This window comes from Palaemon carinicauda, chromosome 43, assembly GCF_036898095.1.
Source record: "Palaemon carinicauda isolate YSFRI2023 chromosome 43, ASM3689809v2, whole genome shotgun sequence".
In the NCBI taxonomy this organism is placed as follows: Eukaryota; Metazoa; Arthropoda; class Malacostraca; order Decapoda; family Palaemonidae; genus Palaemon; species Palaemon carinicauda.
Genome location: NC_090767.1, coordinates 12,819,229 through 12,843,422, shown reverse-complemented (window position 1 = coordinate 12,843,422; position 24,194 = coordinate 12,819,229). Strand labels below are relative to the sequence as shown.

The 24,194-nt window shown below is 49.5% G+C and overlaps 1 protein-coding gene across 1 annotated transcript in view; it reads left to right on the top strand.

Annotated features, from left to right (window-relative positions):
- The window catches only part of LOC137633586 (speckle targeted PIP5K1A-regulated poly(A) polymerase-like), a 388,889-nt gene that overhangs the window by 337,027 nt on the left and 27,668 nt on the right, over nucleotides 1-24,194 (top strand). Inside the window, exons 5-6 of the mRNA XM_068365855.1 lie at nucleotides 4,971-5,059; nucleotides 5,156-5,312. Coding sequence (XP_068221956.1) covers nucleotides 4,971-5,059; nucleotides 5,156-5,312 — 246 coding nt within the window. The remainder of the gene's footprint in view (nucleotides 1-4,970; nucleotides 5,060-5,155; nucleotides 5,313-24,194) is intronic.

Here is a 24,194-nt window from a genome sequence, read left to right as displayed (position 1 = left end):
GTGAGACCACAAGACTTCATGTGCACACTGAATCTGAAGGACGCGTACTTCCAGATCCCAATCCATCCGTCTTCAAGGAAGTACCTCAGATTTTACCTAGACCACAAGATCAACCAGTTCAAGGTGTTGTGTTTCGGTCTTTCCACAGCACCTCAGGTGTTCACCAGAGTCTTCACCATCATCTCTTCTTGGGCTCACAGGATTGGCATCCATCTCCTTCGTTACCTGGACGACTGGCTGATCCTGGCAGACTCGGAGGCATCCCTTCTTCGCCACCAAAACAAGCTCCTCGAAGTTTGCCAGGATCTGGGGATCGTGGTAAACCTCGAGAAGTCCTCTCTGCAGCCCTCTCAGAAACTGGTATATCTAGGCATGATCATAGACACCAATCTCCACAAAGCCTTCCCATCAGACGAAAGGATAGCAAGGCTGAGGAAGGTTGCGAAGCCTTTCCTCACTCGAGAAGAACTCCCAGCCCAATCGTGGCTTCGTCTCCTCGGCCACCTCTCCTCTCTAGCCCGTCTTGTCCCCAACAGTCGCCTCAGAATGAGATCCCTTCAGTGGCGACTGAAGTCTCGGTGGAGTCAAGGACTCGACTCCCTGGACATCTTGATCCCCATGGGATCTGCGGAACGAGCAGACCTCGAGTGGTGGGTGGCAGACGAGAACTTACGAAAGGGAGTGGATCTTCTCGTCCCTTCCCCGGATTTGATGCTGTTTTCGGACGCATCAAACAAGGCCTCAAGCCTGTGGTCAGAATCAGAAAAGTACCTTCACATAAACCTGCGGTCAGAATCAGAAAAGTACCTTCACATAAACCTGCTGGAGATGAAGGCCGTTTTCCTGGCCCTTCAGAAGTTCCACCAAGTCCTGGCGGGCCACTTTTTAGTGGTGATGAGCGACAACACCACGGTAGTGGCTTACAACAACAAGCAGGGAGGTACATTTTCGGAACAGCTATCCCATCTTGCAGTAGAGATCCTGAGATGGTCCGAGGTCCACTCGATTTCACTTGCGGCTCGCTTCATTCCAGGCAAGAGGAATGTGCTCGCCGGCAGTCTGAGCAGAGCGACGCAGATAGTGAGTACCGAGTGGTCTTTGGATCCTCAGATAGCCAACAAAGTCCTGACTTTGTGGGGTTCCCCGACTGTGGACCTGTTCGCTACGGCATTGAACACCAAGCTTCCGCTGTACTGCTCCCTCGTCTCAGACCCCAAGGCCCTCTGGCAAGATGCCTTCCAACAAAGGTGGGACAACGTCGATGTGTACGCTTTTCCCCCGTTCTGCCTGATGAGGAGGGTCCTCAACAAGACCAGAACATCGGTCAATCTCTCGGTGACTTTGATAGCTCCGCTATAGCATCATGCAGAGTGGTTTCCGGACCTTCTGCAGCTCTTCACGGAGGTCCCGAGGAACTCCCTCCACGTCACGAGCTACTCAAACAAACACACTCCAACATCTTCCACAAAGCCGTAGCTTCACTTCGACTTCACGCCTGGAGACTATCCAGCATCTCCTCGAAGAGAGAGGATTTTCGCAACAAGTTGCGAAAAGGATGTCTAGCCATCTGCGCAGGTCATCCGCAGGAGTCTACCAGGCGAAGTGGCGAGTTTTTTGTGGTTGGTGTCGTGAAAGGGGTATCTCTCCCCTCGATGCCACTTTACCAGCAATAGCGGAGTTTCTTGTGTATCTGCGGGAAGAAATGCGCCTTTCAGTCTCGACAGTGAAAGGCTACCGCTCAGCCTTAAGTCTTGCCCTCAGGCTCAAAGGAATGGACATTTCCTCCTCGCTGGAACTGTCTCTGCTCATACAGAGTTACGAACTTACCTGCCCTCAGTCGGAAGTGAGGCATCCTCCTTGGAACGTGGTTCGAATCCTCAGGTCTCTTAAGAGACCTCACTACGAACCATTACGCCAGGCTTCAGATCGCCACCTTACTTGGAAGATGGTGTTCGTGCTAGCTTTGGCCTCGGCCAAGCAAGTCGGTCTCCCCTACGACGTCGCCCATTCAATGGGGGGGGGGGAGGTAACGTTCAGCTTCGTCCCTGAGTTTGTTGCTAAGACTCAGAACCCGGGAGTGCCGGCCCCTAGGTTCGACTCCTTCCAGGTCTTGAGTCTTCGTTCTGTAACAGATGACCCAGACCATCTCCTACTGTGCCCAGTCAGGAGTCTGAGGTTATATCTGAAAAGAACAGCTGCAGTCCGGCCCCAAGTGCGAGACTGTTTTGTTAGCACCGGGGCAACGAAGAGGAGGGTCACCAGAAATACCATCTGGGCCTGGATCCGCAAGGTGATCCACCTGGCCTTGAGTTCTGATCATCCTCCGTCACGTCGCCCTAGGGCGCATAATGTCAGGGGCGTGGCTACATCCCTGGCCTTCCAAGGAGAACTTTTCGGTGACGCAGGTCCTGCAAGTTTGGGTGTGGAAGTGTCAGACCACCTTCACGGCCCACTACCTGCAAGACGTGACACACAGGAGGCTCGATACGTTTTCTATCGGCCCTGTGGTGGCTGCACAACAGCTGGTGTAACCTCAGGCTCCTAATTGGACAAGTAACAGAAGGTTGAGGGCATTGTTACCTGGTTTTAGTCTGTGTGAATGAAAAGATCTGTCTGGCCCTTTTCTTTTCTTCATCTTCTCCTCCCTTGGAGAAAAACAGCATCCTGGGTCCTTAGCACAGCTGACCTCGAACCTCTGCAGGTAAGCCATGCTTCCTTGTGTTCCAAGTATTAATTTGTAATACTGTCATGTCCCTATACCCTGACGAGGTGGTATTGGGTAGTCCTTGCCTAGATTTCCTTCTAAGGAACTGCAGTTCAACTTCCTAGGACGTGTCACTGCTCACCTTCACACACAACTTACGTAGGCCGCAGCAGCCCCTCAGCTGCCTGCGAGGCGCAGGGGCCCCAATCCTTGAGTTGCTTCATGAACTCGGGTTCGGGTCCCCCGGGCAAGCCAAAGCCAGTATGGCAGGGAACTTACCTCCCTTCCTAAGGGTTAAGTCACCCCATGTAAATAGCGTGGTTTGTATTCAGTTACGGAACAAATGAAAAATTTGTAGATAATTTGTATTTTTCCTAACGATACAAACCTAGCTTTTTACAGTTATGTGCCCGCCAGCCCTGTCCCCCAAGATAAGTCCTACCTCTAAATAAAGTGAGTTAATTACCGGTGTGTGTGAGGGGGCAGGGGTAGCTAGCTACCCCTCCCTACCCCCTGCTAACTAGTGGTGGGGTAGGAAACCCTCGTTAAAACTTTATGGCTCGTCATCGGCTGCGCCGAAGTAATTACCCTCGTGTAAATAGCTAGGTTTGTATCGTTAGGAAAAATTAAAATTATCTACGAATTTTTCATTTTTCCTAACTATACAAACCTTAGCTATGTAATCAAACTTGCCCGCCAGCCCTATCCCCCTTGAAGTTCTACCTCCAAGCAAAATGAGCTCAAGCACAGGTGTGTGTGAGGGGGGGTGGTAGCAAGCTACCCCTCCCTACCCCCACTATCTAGTGGTGTGGGTAGTAAACCTTCGTTAAATTTTAATGGCTCGTCATTTCAGCTACGCCGAAAGTAATACCCCTATTAAATAGCTAAGGTTTGTATAGTTAGGAAAAATACAAATTATCTACGAATTTGTCATTTCAGACATCCAAAATTATTGTAACACACACACACTCTCTCTCTCTCTCTCTCTCTCTCTCTCTCTCTCTCTCTCTTGTTAGACGAGATCAAAAGAACTCTCTGAATGCTTAAAGTAAATCACTATACTAAAGAGCAAATGGAGTCTTCGCGGATGGATTAAAAAGTTTTTTCAGCCATCCAAAATCCTTGTAACACACACACACACTCTCTCTCTCTCTCTCTCTCTCTCTCTCTCTCTCTCAAAATAGCAAATACTTGGAATAAGCTTAGGCCTCCAGCGGATGTAGTAAACAGTAACACGGTAATTCGCTCTACCAATGAGCAAATGGAGTCTCCGCAAATCGACTAGTCTTTCAGACATCCAAAATCCTTATAACTCTCTCTCTCTCTCCTCTCTCTCTCTCTCTCTCTCTCTCTCTCTCTCTCTCTCTCGTTAGACGAGATCAAAAGAACTCTGAATGCTTAAAGTAAATCACTATACTAAAGAGCAAATGGAGTCTTCGCGGATGGATTAAAAAGTTTTTCAGCCATCCAAAATCCTTGTAACACACACACACACTCACACACACACACACACACACACACTCTCTCTCTCTCTCTCTCTCTCTCTCTCTCTCTCTCTCTCTCTCAAAATAGCAAATACTTGGAATAAGCTTAGGCCTCCAGCGGATGTAGTAAACAGTAACACGGTAATTCGCTCTACCAATGAGCAAATGGAGTCTTCGCAAATCGACTAGTCTTTCAGACATCCAAAATCCTTATAACTCTCTCTCTCTCTCTCTCTCTCTCTCTCTCTCTCTCTCTCTCGTTAGACGAGATCAAAAGAACTCTGAATGCTTAAAGTAAATCACTATACTAAAGAGCAAATGGAGTCTTCGCGGATGGATTAAAAAGTTTTTCAGCCATCCAAAATCCTTGTAACACACACTCACACACACACACACACACACACACTCTCTCTCTCTCTCTCTCTCTCTCTCTCTCTCTCTCTCTCTCTCAAAATAGCAAATACTTGGAATAAGCTTAGGCCTCCAGCGGATGTAGTAAACAGTAACACGGTAATTCCCTCTACCAATGAGCAAATGGAGTCTCCGCGAATCGACTAGTCTCTCTCTCTCTCTCTCTCTCTCTCTCTCTCTCTCTCTCTCTCTCTCTCTCTCTCTCTCTCTCTCTCAAATTTAACAATTTTGATAATGTTGACAGAAATCCATCTTATGACAACAGTAACTAACCCTGGTCTCTCTCTCTCTCTCTTTCTCTCTCTCTCTCTCTCATATAAATAAAATTTTAACAACAGTAACTAATTCGGATTTGTGTTCTCTCTCCTCAGGCAAACCGTCCAGCAGTGCCTGGACGAGGAACACTACGTGGGAAGCCAGAAGCTGAAAGTGAGCCTGCGGCATCAGTCACAGCAAGCAGGTTAGTTTGTGAGGTCTTTTGTATTCATCTCAGATTTTCTGTTGCACTTGCACCTCCCTCCATTGTTGACTGAATTACCTGTGATCGTTCTTCCAGAAAGCACCTCCTCCCCCCCTATACGTCTGAACTGGAGGACCCAGATGGCCCTTGGGCAGAAGATATCGAGCGCGCAGAGCCAGTGGCACGCCATCGACATGCTCATCAAGAACATTGAACTCAAGAGAGACCACTACGAACAACGGGATTATCTGAGGTCAGTGTTGACTGTAGGCCCTTGATACTTTACTTTCACCATCCATCCCTTCCTCGGCCCTTTTTTGTGTCGTACGGTCCCAAATCCTCCATAGATATGCTTAAAAACACTTAATATCATCTTTGGGGTTGCTTTTCACCTGACTTGCACACACTTCTATGTATACTTTATTCAAATTTTTACCTAAAAAAATTCACCTTCTTCTTCTGTGTCTACATCTTTCCCCACTTCTATGGGGGGGTCGATGTTTCTGGTTAGCTTTCTCCATCTACCTCTGTCCCACACCTCATCACCGGTTATTCCCTTTGATCGAAGGTTATCCTTGATACAGTCCACCCACCTTCGCTTTGGTCTCCCTCTCCTTCTTGTTCCCTGTACCTTCATTTCCATCACTCTCCTCCCAATATACTGTTCATCTCTTCTCATGACATGACCATACCCCCTCAGTCTACTTTCTTGGATCTTATCTGATAGTTTTCTAACTCCTGTGGTACCCCTAATTACCTCATTCCGTATCTTATCTTTTCTTGTCACCCCACACATCCATCTCAACATTCTCATCTCTGCCACATCCATCTTCTTCTCTTCTGTCTTTATTATTGCCCACATCTCTGCTCCATACATCATTGCCGGTCTCACAACTGTCCTGTGTACTTTACCTTTCAACTTAACCCCTATTTTCCTGTCGCATAGTACTCATCGCACTTTTTTTCCAATTCTTCCATCCTGCTTGTATTCTGTGGTTTATTTCTGCCCCTAGATCACCATCCTCTGCAACTGTTGATCCTAAATACCTGAAAATTTCAACTCTTTTCAATCTCTCTCCTTGTAAACTAACTTCCCCATTCTTGCTATTTTTCAATCTCAAATACTCTGTCTTTTCCTGCTGATCTTCAATCCCCTATTTTCCATTTCTCTTCTCCACTCCTCCAGTTTCTCTTCTACTACCTCTCGCCTAGTGCTACACAGGATAACATCATCAGCAAAAAGCATACACCAAGGAGACTGATCTTTAATACCTTGTGTTACTACATCCATGATCAGATCAAGTAGGTAAGGGCTCAATTCAGATCCCTGATGTAGTCCCACATTTACTGGGAAACTTTATATGAAACGCGGGACTTTTCGTTGAGTTTTGAAGCTGAAAATCGTAGGTATGTGAGTTAGGTGAAGCCTACCATAGGTCAAAATTTAACAAAACTCAACTTAAAAACAATTGGCAGTTTTTTAATACTCGTACCTTGGTGGGTTAGGATTGGATTTTCTAAAGTTTGAGTGTGTATATCCAAGTACCCTTCTTAACGTGAAATTAAGGTGGTTTGTTCCAACACCTGATACAAACCCTTTCACTCTTTACTATAAATATATACTTTGGCAGAAGACGAAACTACCCATAAAACGTTTAGCGTGGTATAACCATCCGCCACTAATTACCAGGGCAAGACCAGCCACCCTCCACTCACACACACTGGTGATATGACATCACTTTTGCTTTTGGTTCTGTTTACCTAAATGAATACAGTGATGCCTCAGGATACGAAAGTAATCCGTTCAGGATACGATTTCGTATCCTGAGTCGCGTTTTACATGCAAATAGCCTAATCCGTTCCAAGCCTTACAAAAAGTCACCTTTTCTTTCATAAACACGCCAAACTGTAGTAATAAACATGCAATGCAGCCATTTTTATCATTCAATAATTAACCCAACCGTTAAAAACAGCCTAATCCATTCCAGAAACAACCATGAGATTATTCAATAATGTAGTTATAGCCTAGTTATTCCCTCCAAGCCCCAAGAAAACCGTCCATTTTCCTTACTACTGTATAAAAGTTACAGTACTGTATGTAAAGCATTTGGATCAGTGAAGGTGTATTGTTACCTGTACACCTAAATTAAGGGTTTATACCCTGAAAAAAAAGGTACTGTACTCTCAGCGACGAGTTGGAATCTCGTAAGCTTTTCGTATCCTGAAAATTTTTTCGTATACTGGGGCATAAAAATCTTTGTATCGCTTTTCGTATCCTGAATTTTTCGTAAGCAGAAACTTTCGTATCCAGAGGTATCACTGTACTGGTAGTTACTTTCAATCTTTTTTTTCTTTTTCAGGAGTGGCTGGGATCTTTGAGAATCGCTACCATGCGGGTTTGACCTGGCGTTGAAGGTCGCCCTTGCAACTTCATGTCGGCTTTGGAGACTGATCCTCATGCCCTTTGCCCTTCTTGGCAGATGTCACTCTTGGACGTATGGGTCTCCTTACGCTGAGTGTCGTGATTTGTCATCCTTCTAGTGGGTGCAGTTCAGTAGGCAACAGAATCAAAAGTCGAAAAGGGATTCTTCTCCTTCAAAGTCCTCCTCGAAGGCGAAGAAGTCCTGACTTCCTACTCCGGCATCTTGTTCCCTCCCTTGACTCTGCTTGTTCGGTCTCCTCTGCAGGACGAATGAGCAAGAGTAATGACCGTTTGACCCCCTGAACAAACCTTGGGTTTAGAGGACTCCGTCACATTCCCTGGCAAAGCGGCACAGCCCTCGGCCCTTGGGGAGTCTCTTTCTGCTGACGCTGTACTTCAACTCTGGCCTTCCATGGGGATTCCTGGTCCAACCTCTAAGGAACAGCTTTTGGAGGTGCTACAGTAAGGGGCACAGCAAAAGCCCACATCTGCCATCCCATGGATTAGCTACGGTCTTCCCCTCTAAGACGGGTGGTGGCTCCCCCAGAGCTTCTCGTGCCCTTTGCCACAGCTACCTCCACATCTGCTCAGCCGCTCTTTGTTCACGCAGTTTTAGCCATACAAACGAGGGCTGTTGCATCACTGTTACTCCTCGAAGTTATTAGCTGGAGAATCCTCTCAAAGTGAACCCTGAAGCTAACTTTAGTCAGTCTTATAATCTCACTGATTACGCTGCGTACCCTAATTCTAAGTTCGCTCGGTGGTGAGGTCCTGCAGCATATGAAGCCCCAAGCTTCACCCTGTGTTGAGCACCTTTCCCATCCGAGTAGTCCCTCCCTCCGGGGGTATCGGAGGAGTGCTCAATTCGTCGATGCCTCGTTCCAGCTTTTCGGAGCAAGACGACGATATGGTACAGAGGCTGTTTTCAGTCCCCGCCCCTCGCTGTAATGCCCTTCGCATTTTGTGAGGCCAGGTCCTTCAGTACCTCCGCCTTTGGCTTCATCTCCTTACAGGGAAGAACCTGCTTTTACTGCTGTGCATCAACACACAGGAAGCCCTTTACAGCCTTGCTCGCTATTATGAGTTCGCGCCTTTTGTAGGAGCACTCGAAGCTACTCGTCATCCTCCTGCCGGAGCACTGATGAGTGATAGTGCTTTACCTCGCACAGCTCCGACGCGTGGACACACAGACCTTAGTCTTACGAAACAGTCTTGTTCCTCATGCTGACAAAAGTCTGCTCTCATGGCGAGTTCCTGATGCACTACCAGAAGGGAAACAAAACACGTTCACTTTTGCAGCTCCTTTGCAGCCGTCCCTATGTTCACGGAGGACATCCCACGGTTTCTCAAGTTAGTTTCGGCATTTACGCAGGTTGTCTCCAGACTGACCCCAGTACCACATGCACATTTTGTAGGTACCCTTCGTATCTCTCTCGAGCTGTCAGAGAACTCTGGGAAGATTATTCCTTCTACTGCCCCTCACCCTCCTCAACAGCAGTGGTCCAGATAGCAACGGTACCTCCATTACCAGTCTCCACCCTGAGTGGGAAAAATTGGGAATTATCCCAATCAATCCACAGAAGAGGAAAAGAAGGCCACTACAATCAACACCTCCCTGAGAACCACCACTAGCTTGAGGTCCCCTTGAACACAGTTGTTCTCTTCTTTCCTTTGCAGGTCTCGAGACCGACGGAGAGCACAAGGAAGAGGAAGAACATGAAACCCCATCCTAAGAACAGAACCTTGAGACCCGAGATGCTAGATCATCGAAAGGAATGCAGTCTCTGTCCTATGTTACGAGCCCCCTGCTAGAGACAGCTGATGACTTTGACCTACCCCGGGCTTCTATAAGTGAGGGCTCTGGAGTGGATGATCCACTTGATGATGGTTCAGATCATTCCAATGACGTGCTGGCCATATCCTCCAATCAGATCACTTCTTCCTGCTGGTCCTATCCTGTATAAGGGAAATCAATTCTTTTGATGTTCCTCCAAAGGAAATGATACTGTTCTGGACCTTTTCTATGACACCCCAGACCCACCAAGGCTAGGTTAGCCTTGCCCTGGTCTAGGAGGGTTAAGGGAGCCAGGAAGAGGGCTTATATGCACTAGTGACTGTAGTTTCCCAGTCCCTTAGGGCAGGAAACTCATTTTGGTTGTTTCCTCCGCCGTACTTACGACAGGAAATAATATGGGATGTAGATGATGCTCTGTCTCCTCTGCTGGTAGATCCAGCAATCTTGGGTCTAAAACAGAGCATGACTGGAAGATCTTAACAGCATCACCGGTGTCATCTGCAGCAACGGATGCCGTAAACATGGAGCGGGTTGCAAATTGTTCGATGCAAGCCACTTCATGGTTGGACTACTGGTTGGGCTCGAAAGAATATCTCTTCTGCAACGAAAATTTCTCCTCTGTGCAGAAGATGAGGAAATGTCCACCTTTTTACTCTTGTGCCAGGACAGTACAGTTCCTGATACATAACATGGTTAACCTGTGGACCAACTGTATTCTGAAATGGTTTACCTCTGTCTTTTCAAAATTCTAAAGGCATTTACCTAGAAGAGAAGTGCTTAAGTTGCAAAATGGATTCATGAAGGGTCCTTCCTCCTTCCCTCTTCAATATGGAAGACATCGATGCAGTGGCTGAGCGCTGTAGGAAAGCGAATCAAGACTCCCTTCTCCATTAGGCAATGCTGTCACGCTCTCACTCTTCTGCACCACCAGTGCAGAAATCCTGGCCGGTAAAACGTCAGTGGCCTAAAAGTTGTGGAATACAGTACAGTACTTCTAAACAGACCACATACAATAAGTAAGGCCCTAAGCAGCCCTTTTCTGCCAACACGGGACAGGGCAGAGGAGAAAGAGAGATAGCAAACGTGTACGTTCCCTCTTGGTGGGTCATTCCTCCTATCTGTCCACAGAACGGGTGGCAGAGGTGGATGGACAACAGAGCCGAACCTTGATTGGTCTCTGTCCTCTGAGAAGGACATCACGTCCTGTTCACACACCTCCTTTGACTCGTAATCCAGTGATGTCATGTTCCTACGCAAAAGGATTCGCGAAGGAACAGGTCCTTCAAGCCAAAGTCCATAACATGCGAGAGAAGGACGCCCTCTAAGAGGTCGTAGACAGGTCTTCGGGCAGGCTTCTACGGTCGACTCTTTCTTGTTGAGAAGGCGCCTGGAGACCCGATCATTGACCTGTCCAACAAACCTCGTTCAAGATGGAGACGGCAGACACAGTCAGGCAGGCCGTAAGACCGATTATACTGAATCTAGAAGATGAATACTTCCAAATTACAATCCATCCATCATGAAGGAAGTGCTTAAGATTCATCTTGAATGAAGGGATACACCAGTTCTAGTTGTTGTGTTTCGGCTTGTCCACAGCCCCCCAGTTGTTCACAAGGATCTTCTCTCAAGTTCAACCTGGGCCATAAAAATGGCATTTGTCTATTGAGATATCTAGATAATTGGCTGATTCTGGCAGACTCTATAGAAACCCTTCTCCTACACCAAAACAGGCTTCTCGACTTTTGCCTTGATCTTGGGATCTGGATAAATCCCAAGAAGTTCCTCCAGCCATTGCCAAAACGTATATTTCGGGATGCAAATAGACACCAAACTAGGCAAAGTCTTTCTGTCTGAGAGCAGATTAGAGAGCCTAAAGCGGGCGCCGCTTGCAATTCTGTTGCAAGAATTGCTACCAGCACATCACTGAGTGTCTAGTGACCAATGGCTGTCTTCATATCCGGTCTTTCCAGTGGCAGCTAAAAACCTTTTGGTCTCGGCTGAAAACCTCCAGGTTCCGGGGGGGCCAGAGCAAGAGAGAGCCTGAAGTGGTGAGTGGAAGATACCCACCTCTTCAGGGGAGTAGACTGTATCCAATCTCCCCTGGATTTGATGATCCTCAGAGATATGTCAAAAGAATGGTTGGGGCTCACCTGTTGCAACACACAGCCTCCAGATTGTGGTCCGAAACAGTGAGCAGCTTTTCTGGCTTTCAAGGAATTCCATTAGCTCTTTTCAGGACACTGTGGTGTTGATGGGCGACCACACCATGGTAGTGGCGTACGTAAACAAGCAAGGAGCTACCTTCTCATAGCAACTGTGCCACCTAGATGTAGAGATACTAAGATGAACAGAAGACTAACTTTGGTATCCCTGTCAGCCTGTTTCATCCCGGGCAAGAAAAATGTTCTGGTAGACAATCTGAGCAGGAAGACTCAGATCATTGGCAGCAAGTAGTTTTTGAATCGTCAGATACCCAATAAAGTCTTGACGTTGGGTGTTCGCTGACAGTAGACTTGTTCTCAACATCCCTCAACCAGAAGCTTCTGGTGTACTGCTCGCCAGTACTAGATCTCGAAGGCGGGAGGAACGCATATCTTAATCAAGACATGCGTTCCTCCCGCCTTCGGCCAGGTAGGGAGGCTTATGAACAAAGTAAGGGCATCACAAGATCTGTCGATGGCCCTTATAGCTTTGATGTGGTATGTAAATAGCTACATACACATAACCACATAAAATCTAACTCGCAAATAAGACCTGTCATATAAGTAACCATGATTTGGAGCCCTACTGCTGATATAAGCGCTTTTTTCTTTTGTTCATAGCAGTCGTAAGATGACCTTCTACATCTGCTCACAGAGGTGCCGAGGGAATTCCCTCCACGTCCAGATCTCAAACAACCACATACAAAGATTTACTGCAAAGCAATGGTTTGCTACATCTTCACATCTGAAGATTATCCAACATTTATCGGTAAGAGGCTTTTCATAGGCAGTGGTGTACCTCAGCGAGTCATCTTCATTGTCTACCAGGCAAAGTGGGCAATCTTTAGTGGTTGGTGTCATGGATGGGGTATTGCTTCTCTCAACGCCAATATCCCAGTGATGATGTAGTTCTTGTTATATCTCCAGGAAGTAAAACTGTTTGGTCTTGGCAGTGAAAGTTTACCACAGCCCTAAGCCTCGCCCTTAGACTAAACGGAGTTAACATTTCCCCCTTAACAGAATTGTCTCTCCTCATACGGAGTTTCAACTATACCTTCCCTCAGATGGAAGTGAAACCACCTCCTTGGAACGTAGTTCACGTACTACGAACTCTGAAAACCTTACAAGCTGCTGCGTCAGCCATCAAAGTGCGACGACGCTTAAGACAGTCTTCCTTCTCGCGTTGATGTGTGCGAAGAAAGTCAGCAAGTTGCATGGCCTTTCTTACAATGACGCTCATTCAATGGGATAGGGGCAGGTGACACTTAACTTCACCCCTGACTTTATTGCTAAGACTCAAAATCTAGCTATAGCGGGTCTTAGATTCGGTCCTTTCAGAATTGGGAGTCTCAGTTCTGTAAATGATAACTCAGATCAACAGTTACTATGCCCCTGGAAGGGCACTGAGGAGTCATGTTAAATGACCCGCAGGAGCTCCCCCACACGACATCAAATTGTTTATGAATTGGAAGAGAATCACCAGCCATGAATCCAGGCTCTCCTCCACAAGGTCACAGACCCAGGGCTCATTATGTTAGGGTTATCCATACGTCTCTAGCATTCAAAAGGAACTACTCTGTGGTGCAGGTACTTCAAGCGGGGGTTTAGAAGCGTCAGATGACCTTCACAGCCCACTACCTGCAAGACGTAACCCACAAGAACGTGGATATCTTCTCCGTAGGTCCTGTGGTGGCTGCACAACATGCGGTTTAAAGACACCTCAGCTCCCTTGCAGGACAAGTAGCTGTTGGTCGAGGCAGACATTAACTGGGATGAATGGTTGATTGATTGGCCTCCTCTTCCTTCATCTTCCCATCTCTTGGGGTACAGCACTTGTGGAAACCTGCAAGATGTCCTCCATCTCCATATCCCTCGTTTAACTTTGTATATAAATTACATTCGTTTTGTCCCTATCTTCCCAGTGAGGGGGGGAGTCGGGCAATGTCTAGTTTAAGTTAGTAGAGTAAACCACCCCAAGAATCCTTACATGGTCAAGTCATAATGCTTACCGTCTTTGACAAAATTTTTTTTCACAAAACATCGCCGTGTGTCTTATACATCGTAGGTGGAGTTTGAGATCTCCCGTAGGCCAGACAAATCTCTCTGATTTCACTAACCCAGCTTTAGCGCAGTACTTTTACCTACCTTACACTCCATGCACCCTCATTTTATTGCAGGTATTATTGTATTATTGCCGGTGCTTTAAAAATTAATTTGTAAAATTGAAAGCAGTCTAATCTAAAATGCTATGACGTGCGTTTTTAAACATCAGCTGATCGGCACACTGACTTACTGGCAGTGCCATCTGTTGGCGAGGAATAAAACTACGGTATGATCGTTGCTAGCACAGCCAGATGTATGACCTATGACCTTTTGACGTAATTAGCAAATTTGTACGACATTTTCAAGCTTATTTGTACAACAATCGATCATAAAGCACGGTATCTGGCTGGCAACGCTTTATCTTCATGTTTACTAGTATGTTTAAATGTTGCGTTCATCATCATCATCATCATCATCTACGCCTATTGATGCAAAGGGCCTCAGTTAGATTTCGCCAGTCGTCTCTTGTCTTAAGAGCTTTTAATTCAGTTGTGTTCAGTGTTTTGGTATTGTTGTGGTTGCTCTGCATGCCTATACTAACAGCTATTGAGATGTCTTGTGTATGCTTTTGCTTGTAAGTACTGCCAAATTGCTTTTATTTTTATTACCAATACTATTATCATTATTAATTTTATTATTTCCTGCTATTGAGATGTCTTGTGCATACTTTTGCTTGCCTCTACTGCCAAATTGCTTTTATGCAGCCATGTTTCTGCTTGTGTAATGTACAGGGAGACTGTTTTCAACAACGTTTGTCTAAGTATGCTAAAAACTGTTGTTCCTGAATGAGACTTGCTGAAATGAGTGTCTTTGTTGCAGTCTTATAGGCCGTCATCCCTCACACATACTCGAGAATTAGCGAGGTGTCAGGGTGGCTCTATTAAGCTTGTGCGAAGCACTGTCACATCCTGGGTTAAGTTACCTGCCAGTTGGTCAGGACTTAAATCCACAGTAAAGAACGAAATGGTTTGTATTAGGTGTCTGAACAAATGACAAATTTGAAATTAATTTGTATTTGTCTTTACTATACAAACCTTCAGCTCTTTACTCATTACTTGGCCTGCCATCACCTATCCCCCCTGCAAGTCCTGCCTGTGATGGAAAGTGAAGTCATATCACCAGTGTGTGTGAGCCCGGTGACTCTTTTACCCCTCACTACCCCCTCACTAAATAATGCTTAAAGTGTTTTGGCTAGTTTCAGCTTCTGCAGAAGTACAGTATATTACCGTGTAAAGGGCGAACCCCAAAATTTCCTTTAAAATTTGCATTTTTATCATGTATATGTAATGGGTGAACGGCAATTTCGAGGCCAGCCTGATGTTACTACACTTATAAGTCTGACCACACATAATCTTTATTGTTGTTACTGTTGAATATTTTTGTTTTGAGTTGATAAAATAAGCTTCATTTCTGTTTAATTGAGTGTAAAACTAGAACAATTTGAGAGTTATTCATTTAATGTTTACATTATTCACTCAATGTTTACATTATTCACTCAATGTTTACATTATTCACTCAATGTTTACATGTCATCATTCCTAACCTTCTTCCCTCCTCTTCTCACGTAGTATTTTGCAACTACGAAAAATAGTTTGTTCCGTAACTGAATACAAACCACGATATTTACATGGGGGTAATTACTTCGGCGCAGCTGATGACGAGCCATAAAGTTTTAACGAGGGTTTCCTACCCCACCGCTAGTTAGTGGGGGGGTTAGCTTGCTACCCCTCCACCCTCACACACACCGGTAATTCGTCCACTTTACTTTTGGCTTGGAGAGACGACAGACCTGTCAGCGCTCTCCTCTCTTTTGACTGCCATAATTTTTGTTTGCTTTTTCTTTCAGTGTTTGTGTGTGAAGTTGGCCTCTATCATCATGCGCACTTGCCCTGGTCTTCCCAGCCGCCCTTGTGGGACCTTTATGTCGGCCGTGGAGACAGATCCGCACTCCTTATGCCCTCAGTGTAAGGGCCAACGGTGTGATAGTGCTAATTTGTGTATTGAGTGTAGGGAGTGGTCTACCTCCCAGTGGGAGAGGTATGCCCGGCGACGTAAGAAGAACGCTAAAAGGGATCGTTCTCCTTCCGAGGTTTCTCGGGAGAGAGAAAATCCTAGGTCTTCTTCTCCCGCCACCCATTCCTCCTCCGAAGCTCCCACTCGGGCGGCCTCTTCCGAGAGGCCAGCGAGCGGTAGCGTAGACAGTAATGTTGATGTTGTTGTCCGATCCCGTGGTAAGGGAGAGGCCGCTGCCTACCATAGCGAGGCGGCTGCCCCTCCCCCCTCGGAGGAGGTAGTTATGTCTAACAAGGATCTTTTTCAGCTTTGGGCTTCCTTTGGGGCTACAGGGTTCGCCCTCCATGGAAGCCCTGTTTGACATGGTCAAACGGGGTGCGGCCGCCAAACAATCGTCAACTACAGCGGAGATAGATCCTCTGTCTGTGGTTGACGTAGTTGTTTCGGAAACATCCCATGGATCTGTCTAAACACCTGTTCCTGTGGCTGAGGTAGCTGAAGGCTCTGTCTCTCCCTCCGAACACACTTCGAGGGAGGAGCTGAGTCCTACGGTCTCTCCTTCCACTGAGATTCCCTCTCGGGGGAGTTCTCTGGTAGAGATGCCTCTTCGGAAGCCCCATGATGGTCAGCTTGCTGATCCTACGGCCCCTCGTGGGCGTATAAGGCGGAAGGCTCGCCCTCCCCTTCGCCGTAGAGGCCTTCCTTCTCCCTTTAAAGGAGTTAGGAGGCGCCTCTTCAGCTCGTCGTCCCCACAATCCTCTGCGGAGGAGACGACTCGCCGCTCTCCTGTCCTGCCAGCTACCACCCTAGACCTCTCCGGGGATCGTTCGCGATCCCCTTTGTAGGATGGTCGTCCTTCGGGACAAGGGTCTCCTCAACCATCTACGTCGAAGGCTACTGATGCGCTTGACGCGCCCCCTGAGTCTGCCACTGCGCAGTCTCCAGGCCCTTCGGGGTCTCAGGGACTTGAGCGCAAAACTGCGCCTCTCGTCTCTAAGCGTAAGGCTTTGCCTGCGCCCGTTGCTGTTGTTCCTGATGTTGCTGATAAAGCGCTTCGGCGCTCACCGTTAGGTGTTCGCGCCTCTGTTCCTGTTACGCGCCAGGGTTCCCCTGCGCGCCCACACCCATCGACAGCTGTTCCTGATGCAGCGCGCAAACACTCAAAGGCGCCCACACGTCCACCTTTACCAGCGCTGCCGCGCCCCCCAGTTCCTGTTACATCGCGCGCAGTCCCAAAGGTTCCTGAGCCGGCGCACAGGCGCCAACAGGTTCCTGCGAACTCGTCGCGCCCTATGGGGGAAAAACGCGGCGCGCGTTCACCCCTAGTTCCTGTTCCACCGCACGCGGTCCAACAAGCTCCAGAGTTGGCGCACAGGCGCCCACAGGTTCCTGTGGACTCGTCGCGCCCTATGGGGGGAAAGCGCGACGCGCGATCGCCCCCGGTTCCTGTCACTTCGCGCGCGGTCCAAAAGGTTCCAGAGTCGGCGCACAGGCACCCACAGGTTTCCTGCGGACTCGTCGCGCCCTACGGGGGAAGAATGCGACGCGCGTTCATGCGCGATTCCATCCTCAGCGCTCACGCGCTCTCCAACACATCCAGTTGTCGCCTTGGAATCTTCGCGCTGTAAAGGAGGTTCGCGATGCGCGTTCACGCGCAGTTCCTGTTCCAGCTCCCGCGCGTTCTCCAACGCGATCGTGTGTCCTGCCGACTCAGCATGTGGCTCCAGAGATGGCTAAGTCAGCGCACAGGCGCTCACAGCCCCCTCTGGAATCGCGCGAGTCTGCTGCCGACACTATTGCGAGCGACGCTTATCTGTCGCGCCCAGTTCCAGCTACGCGCCCTGTGCCTGTGTTCAAGGCAACTGTGGGCGTTCCTCATGCCGTTCGCAATCCGCAACCTCCGAAACAGCTTGTTCCGGATACGCGCTATGCGCGCCGACAATCGCCAGCGCGGTTAACGACCTCGCAGGCGAATAGGGCGGTCCCTCCCGACCATCGCCCACAGGTCTCTCGGGACGCTGCTACAGTTATGTCGCCTTCGCGGCAAGTTCTCCCAGACACGCGCACAGGCGCCCCTGTCATATCGCGCCCTTCCGGGTCTCACCAGGTCGCTGCGCGCCCGCGCTTTCGGGCAGTTCCTGATCGCCGTACGCCGACACCTTCACCAATGCGCTCTCACGGCCTTATTCCGGCTCGCTCTCCAAGGCATGACCGCGCCATTGATTCATCTGCGCGCGCGCCCCCGCTCACGTGGGTGCGCGCGCACGCGATTTTCCAGCATCGCCCGCCCGCCCGGGTGCGCGCGAGCGATTTAGTTCGCGCTCGCGATTTTCCAGCTTCGCGTTACCCTGATGCTCACGACCCTGTGCCGGGCCCGGTTCACGAGCCCCAGCGCGACCACCGGCAGGCGGATTCTTCCTTGTCGCGCTCCCCTCTCCGCAAGCGCAGACCAGCGCGCTTGCCAGAAGGGGGCACTCCCCAGAAAGGTCTCGGGATTCTTCTTTTTTAGCCCAGAAGGCGAACCCTCGTTTGTTAACTCCTCGTAGGGATCCGTCGATCCCCTTCCCTCCAGAGGGAGTGTCTGACAGCGCCGCTGTCAGTCAACAGCCATGGTTCGATACCCTCCTCAAAGCTCTTGTGCGGGCTATTAAGCCAGCCACCTGTGACTCGGGTCGCGAACCAGTGGCAGTTTCCTCCCCCCTGAAGAGGAAGAGCGGAGTCTCTCCCGTGGATCCTCCTCCGAGACCGAGGCTGTCTCCTCGCAGATCCTTAGGCAAGGTTCCTACTCCACCTCAGACCTTCTCGCCCTCCCCTGCAGAGGAGGAATACCCCTCCTCAGGGGAGTTGGTCGGACAGGACCACTTCCCCATCGCACCAATGGAGGAAGTTCATCCCCCTCCCGAGAGGTCTCCTCGTCTTGAGGTGGAGAAGGACCTACCCCCTTCGCTTTTGGAGTCCTGTATCCCTCCCAGGAAGGAATCTAAGGACTCTAAGACTATTCCTAAATCGTCGGCCAGGATCAGACAGGAGCAGCCTAGGGCGGTCGAGGATGCCCACGTGTCCCCCCAGGAAGAGCCCTTGAGGACAGGAGACTTCGCTGCAAGTCCATCGGGAGGCGAGCGCCAGGAGTCGGAACATGCATTCTGGCAGGTCCTGTCCCTCATGAGGAGTCTAAACGGGATCCCGGATCCTGAGGTCCCTCCTCGTGAAGGGCAGGACACAGTCCTGGATCGTATCTTTGGCACTCATAAGCCCTCCAGGGCCAGTGTAGCTTTGCCCTGGTCTCAGGAAAGGAAGAGTGCCAGAGAGAAGATCGATGAACAGCTCGCGGAGCTTGCCTCCTCCAGCAGGTCGAGTGCCGGTTATAAGCTCCTCCTTCCTCCTCGAGTCCATCAGAGGAGGTATTTTGAGATCCTTGAGGAGTCTTCTGAGTCTTCCCCTGCACCACTCCGTGGAAGCCCTCACATGGGGAGTCTCTCTTGAGAGGCTCTCCAACCGGCACGTGTCCTTCTCGGCCACTGAGATCCAGAGTCAGGAGAAGGTCATTAAGTGCGCCATGCTGGCCGCTTCATGGCTAGACATCTGGCTGGGGTCTCTGGGCATTCTGGTGCGGTCCGAGGACCTCTCCAAGGAAAGCACCAGGAAAGCGCTGGAAACCTTCCTCCTCTCGGGCACTCGGACCATCGAGTTCCTGTCCCACCAGGTTGCGAGCTTGTGGGCCAACACGATCCTCAAGCGTCAGGACGCAGTGGCTGAGAGGTTTCACCAGAAGGTCCCCAGCGCCGAGACTAGTAGGCTCAGACACTCTTCTGTCCTCAGCAAGAGTCTGTTCGAGCCTAAGGACGTGGAGCTCACTGCCGAGAGGTGGAGGAAGTCCAATCAGGATTCCCTCATCCATAGGGCCCTGACATCAAGGCCCTACAAGCCTCCGGCAGTACAGCAGCCCCGCCCTGCCAGGGACACGAAGAAGACAACCGTAACAGCGAAGCCCAAGGTGTCTAAGCCCTTTCCTGCCAGGGGCAGAAGGGGCAAGAAGTCCTCCAAGGGAAGCAAGAACCCTAGAGGTACCGGCCGAGGCCGGAAACGCTAGGGGTGGCAATCCCCTGCATGTCCACCAGTGGGGGGATGCCTTCAGAGTTGCGCAGCAAGGTGGCAGCAACTCTGGGCGGATACCTGGACGATCTCTGTGATTTCTCAAAGTTATCGCGTCCCGTTCACGGCATCTCTACCTCCCCTGACAGCGGATCCAGTGTCGCTGAGCTCTCTTACCATGGGGTCGGCAAAAGGGCAGGCCCTTCGGGCCGAAGTCCAGACCATGTTGGAGAAGAACGCGCTCCAGGAGGTCTTGGACTGGTCCCCCAGGCTTCTATAGTCGACTCTTTCTTGTGAAAAAGGCGTCTGGAGGCTGGAGACCAGTCATCGATCTCTCGACCCTGAACGGGTTTGTCAAACAGACGCCGTTCAGCATGGAGACAGCAGACACGGTCAGGCTTATAGTGAGACCGCGAGATTTCATGTGCACACTGGATCTGAAGGACGCGTACTTCCAGATCCCGATCCACCCGTCTTCAAGGAAGTACCTAAGATTTTGCCTAGATCACAAGATCTACCAGTTCAAGGTGTTGTGTTTCGGTCTCTCCACAGCACCTCAGGTGTTCACCAGAGTCTTCACCATCATCTCTTCGTGGGCACACAGGACCGGCATCCGTCTCCTTCGTTACCTGGACGACTGGCTGGTCCTGGCAGACTCGGAGGTATCCCTTCTCCGCCACCGAGACAAGCTCCTCGAGGTTTGCCGGGATCTGGGGATCGTGGTAAACCTCGAAAAGTCTTCTCTGCAGCCCTCTCAGACACTGGTTTATCTAGGCATGATCATAGACACCAAGCTCCACAAAGCCTTCCCATCAGACGAAAGGATAGCAAGGCTGAGGAAGGTCGCGAGACCTTTCCTCACTCGAGAAGAACTCCCACCCAAATCGTTGCTTCTTCTCCTCGGCCACCTTTCCTCTCTAACCCGTCTCGTTCCCAGCAGTCGCCTCAGGATGAGATCCCTTCAGTGGCGACTGAAGTCCCGGTGGAATCAAGGCCTCGACTCCCCGGACATCTTGATCCCTATGGGATCTGCGGAAAGGTCGGACCTAGAGTGGTGGGTGGCAGACGAGAATCTACGAAAGGGAGTGGATCTTCTCGTCTCCTCCCCAGATTTGATGTTGTTTTCGGACGCATCAAACAAGGGGGGGGGGGGGGCACATGCTGAACCACAAGGCCTCCGGCCTGTGGTCAGATTCAGAAGAGTACCTTCACATAAACCTGCTGGAGATGAAGGCCGTCTTCCTGGGCCTTCAAAAATTCCAAGTCCTGGCGGGTCACTCCTTAGTGGTGATGAGCGACAACACCACGGTGGTGGCTTACATCAACAAGCAGGGAGGTACTTTTTCGGAACTGCTGTCCAATCTTGCAGTAGAGATCCTGAGATGGTCCGAGGCCCACTCGATATCACTTACAACTCGCTTCATTCCAGGCAAGAGGAATGTGCTCGCCGACAGTCTGAGCAGAGCGACGCAGATAGTGAGTACCGAGTGGTCTTTGGATCCTCAGATAGCCAACAAAGTCCTGACTTTGTGGGGTTCCCCGACTGTGGACCTGTTCGCTACGGCGTTGAACACCAAGCGTCCGCTGTACTGCTCCCCAGTCCCGGACCCCAAGGCTCTCTGGCAGGATGCCTTCCAACAACGGTGGGACAACGTCGACGTGTACGCCTTTCCCCCGTTCTGTCTGATGAGGAGGGTCCTCAACAAGACCAGAACATCGGTCAATCTCTCGATGACTTTGATAGCTCCGCTATGGCATCACGCAGAGTGGTTTCCGGGCCTTCTGCAACTCCTCACGGAGATCCCGAGGGAACTCCCTCCACGTCACGAGCTACTCAAACAACCACACTCCAACATCTTTCACAAAGCCGTAGCTTCGCTTCGACTTCACGCCTGGAGACTATCCAGCATCTCCTCAAAGAGAGGATTTTCGCAACAAGTTGCGGAAAGGATGTCTGGCCACCTGCGCAGGTCATCCGCAGGAGTCTACCAGACGAAGTGGCGAGTTTTCTGTGGTTGGTGCCGTGGAAGGGGTATCTCTCCCCTCGATGCCACTTTACCAGCAAAGCGGAGTTCCTTGTGTATCTGCGGGAAGAAATGCGCCTTTCAGTCTCGGCAGTGAAAGGCTATCGCTCAGCCTTAAGTCTTGCCTTCAGGCGCAAAGGAATGGACATTTCCTCCTCACTGGAACTGTCCCTGCTCATACGAAGTTATGAACTTACCTGCCCTCAGTCGGAAGTGAGACCTCCTTGGAACGTGGTTCGAGTCCTCAGGTCTCTTAAGAGGCCTCCCTACGAACCATTATGCCAGGCTTCAGATCGCCACCTTACCTGGAAGACGGTGTTCCTGCTAGCATTGGCCTCGGCCAAGCGAGTTAGCGAACTACATGGTCTCTCATACGACGTCGCCCATTCAAGGGGATGGGGGGAGGTGACGTTCAGCTTCGTCCCTTAGTTTGTTGCCAAGATTCAGAACCCGGGAGTGCAGGACCCTAGGTTCGACTCTTTCCAGGTCTCGAATCTTCGTTCTGTAACAGATGACCCAGACCATCTCCTACTGTGCCCAGTTAGGAGTCTGAGGTTGTATCTGAAGAGAACAGCTGCAGTCCGGCCCCAGGTGCGAGCCTTGTTTCTTAGCACCGGGCCAACGAAGAAGAGGGTCACCAAAAACACCATCTGGACCTGGATCCGCAAGGTAATCCACCTGGCCTTGAGTTCTGACCCTCCCCCGTCACGTCGCCCTAGGGCGCATGATGTCGGGCGTGGCTGCGTCCCTGGCCTTCAAGAAGAACTTTTCTGTGACGCAGGTCCTGCAAGCTGGGGTCTGGAAGCGTCAAACTACCTTCACGGCACTACCTGTAAGACGTGACACACAGGAGGCTCGATACGTTTTCTATCAGCTCTGTGGTGGCTGTACAACAGCTGGTCTAACCTCAGGCTCCTAATTGGACAAGTAGCAGAAGGTTGAGGGCATTGTTACCCGGTTTTAGCCTGTGTTAATGAAAAGATCTGTCTGGCCCTTTTCTTTTCTTCATCCTCTCCTCCCTTGGAGAAAAACAGCATCCTGGTCCTTTGCACAGCTGACCTCAAACCTCTGCAGGTAAGCCATGCTTCCTTGTGTTCCTAGTATTAACTTGTAATATTGTCATGTCCCCATAACCTGAGGAGGTGGTATTGGGTAGTCCTAGCCTAGATTTCCTTATTAAGGACTCCAGGTCAACTTCCTAGGACGTGTCACTGCTCACCTTCACACACAGCTTACGTAGGCCGCAGCAGTCCTTGACTGCCTGCGAGGTGCAGGGACCCCAATCCTTAAGTTGCTTCATGAACTCGGGTTCGGGGCCCCTGGGCAAGCCAAAGCCAGTATGGCAGGGGACTTACCTCCCTTCCTAAGGGTTGAGTCACCCCATGTAAATAGCGTGGTTTGTATTCAGTTACGGAACAAATGACAAATTCGTAGAAAATTTGTATTTTTCCTAACGATACAAACTTAGCTATTTACAGTTATGTGCCCGCCAGCCCTGTCCCCCAAGATAAGTCCTACCTCTAAGTAAAGTGGACGAATTACCGGTGTGTGTGAGGGTGGAGGGGTAGCAAGCTAACACCCCCCCCCCCCCCGCTAACTAGCGGTGGAGAAGGAAACCCTCGTTAAAACTTTATGGCTCGTCATCGGCTGCGCCGAAGTAATTACCCTCATGTAAATAGCTAGGTTTGTATCGTTAGGAAAAATATAAATTATCTACGAATTTGTCATATTTTTTTTAATAAACTTGAAATTTACATGCAACTATATAATTGTAATAAGCCTACTTTATATGATTCCGCTGAGGTAGCAGCAAAGGGTGGGCTGTGGCACCCCTAGCAGTACCAGCCAAACTCAGTTGAGTCCCTTGTCAGGCTGGGAGGAACGTAGAGAGTAGAGGTCCCCTTTTGTGTTTCATTTGTTTGATGTCGGCTACCCCCAAAATTGGGGAAGTGCCTTGCTTGGTATATGTATGTATGTATATATGATTCTATGCTATGTAAAATTATCTTTCTTGATAATTAGCATTCGTTATTGGCAAATTTGCTGCATACCTGATTGCCATGACTCTTGAATGGTAAACGAATATTTTTATACAGCAGCTAAATACCATCAATTTCAAGTTTATTGATTAAGGTTTTTTATTTTTTTTTGCCTTGACTTGTTTGCATGATTGTTTTCCTGTATACCAGGTTATGGTGGCTGAATGGTAACGTCCCTCCTGACAGGTGAACGCCAGACTGGGTTTGAGTCCCGCTCAAACTCGTAAGTTTCGTTGTTCGCTGCAACCTCACCATCCTTGTGAGGTAAGGATGTAGGGTTCAAGGGAGCCTGTAGGTCTATCTGCTGAGGAGTTATCAACAGCTATTGCCTGGCCCTCATTGATCCTTGCTTGGGTGGAGAGGGGGCTTGGGCACCGATTATATGTATAAATGGTCAGTCTCTAGGGCACTGTTCTGCTCGATAGGGAAATGTCGCTGTCCCTTGC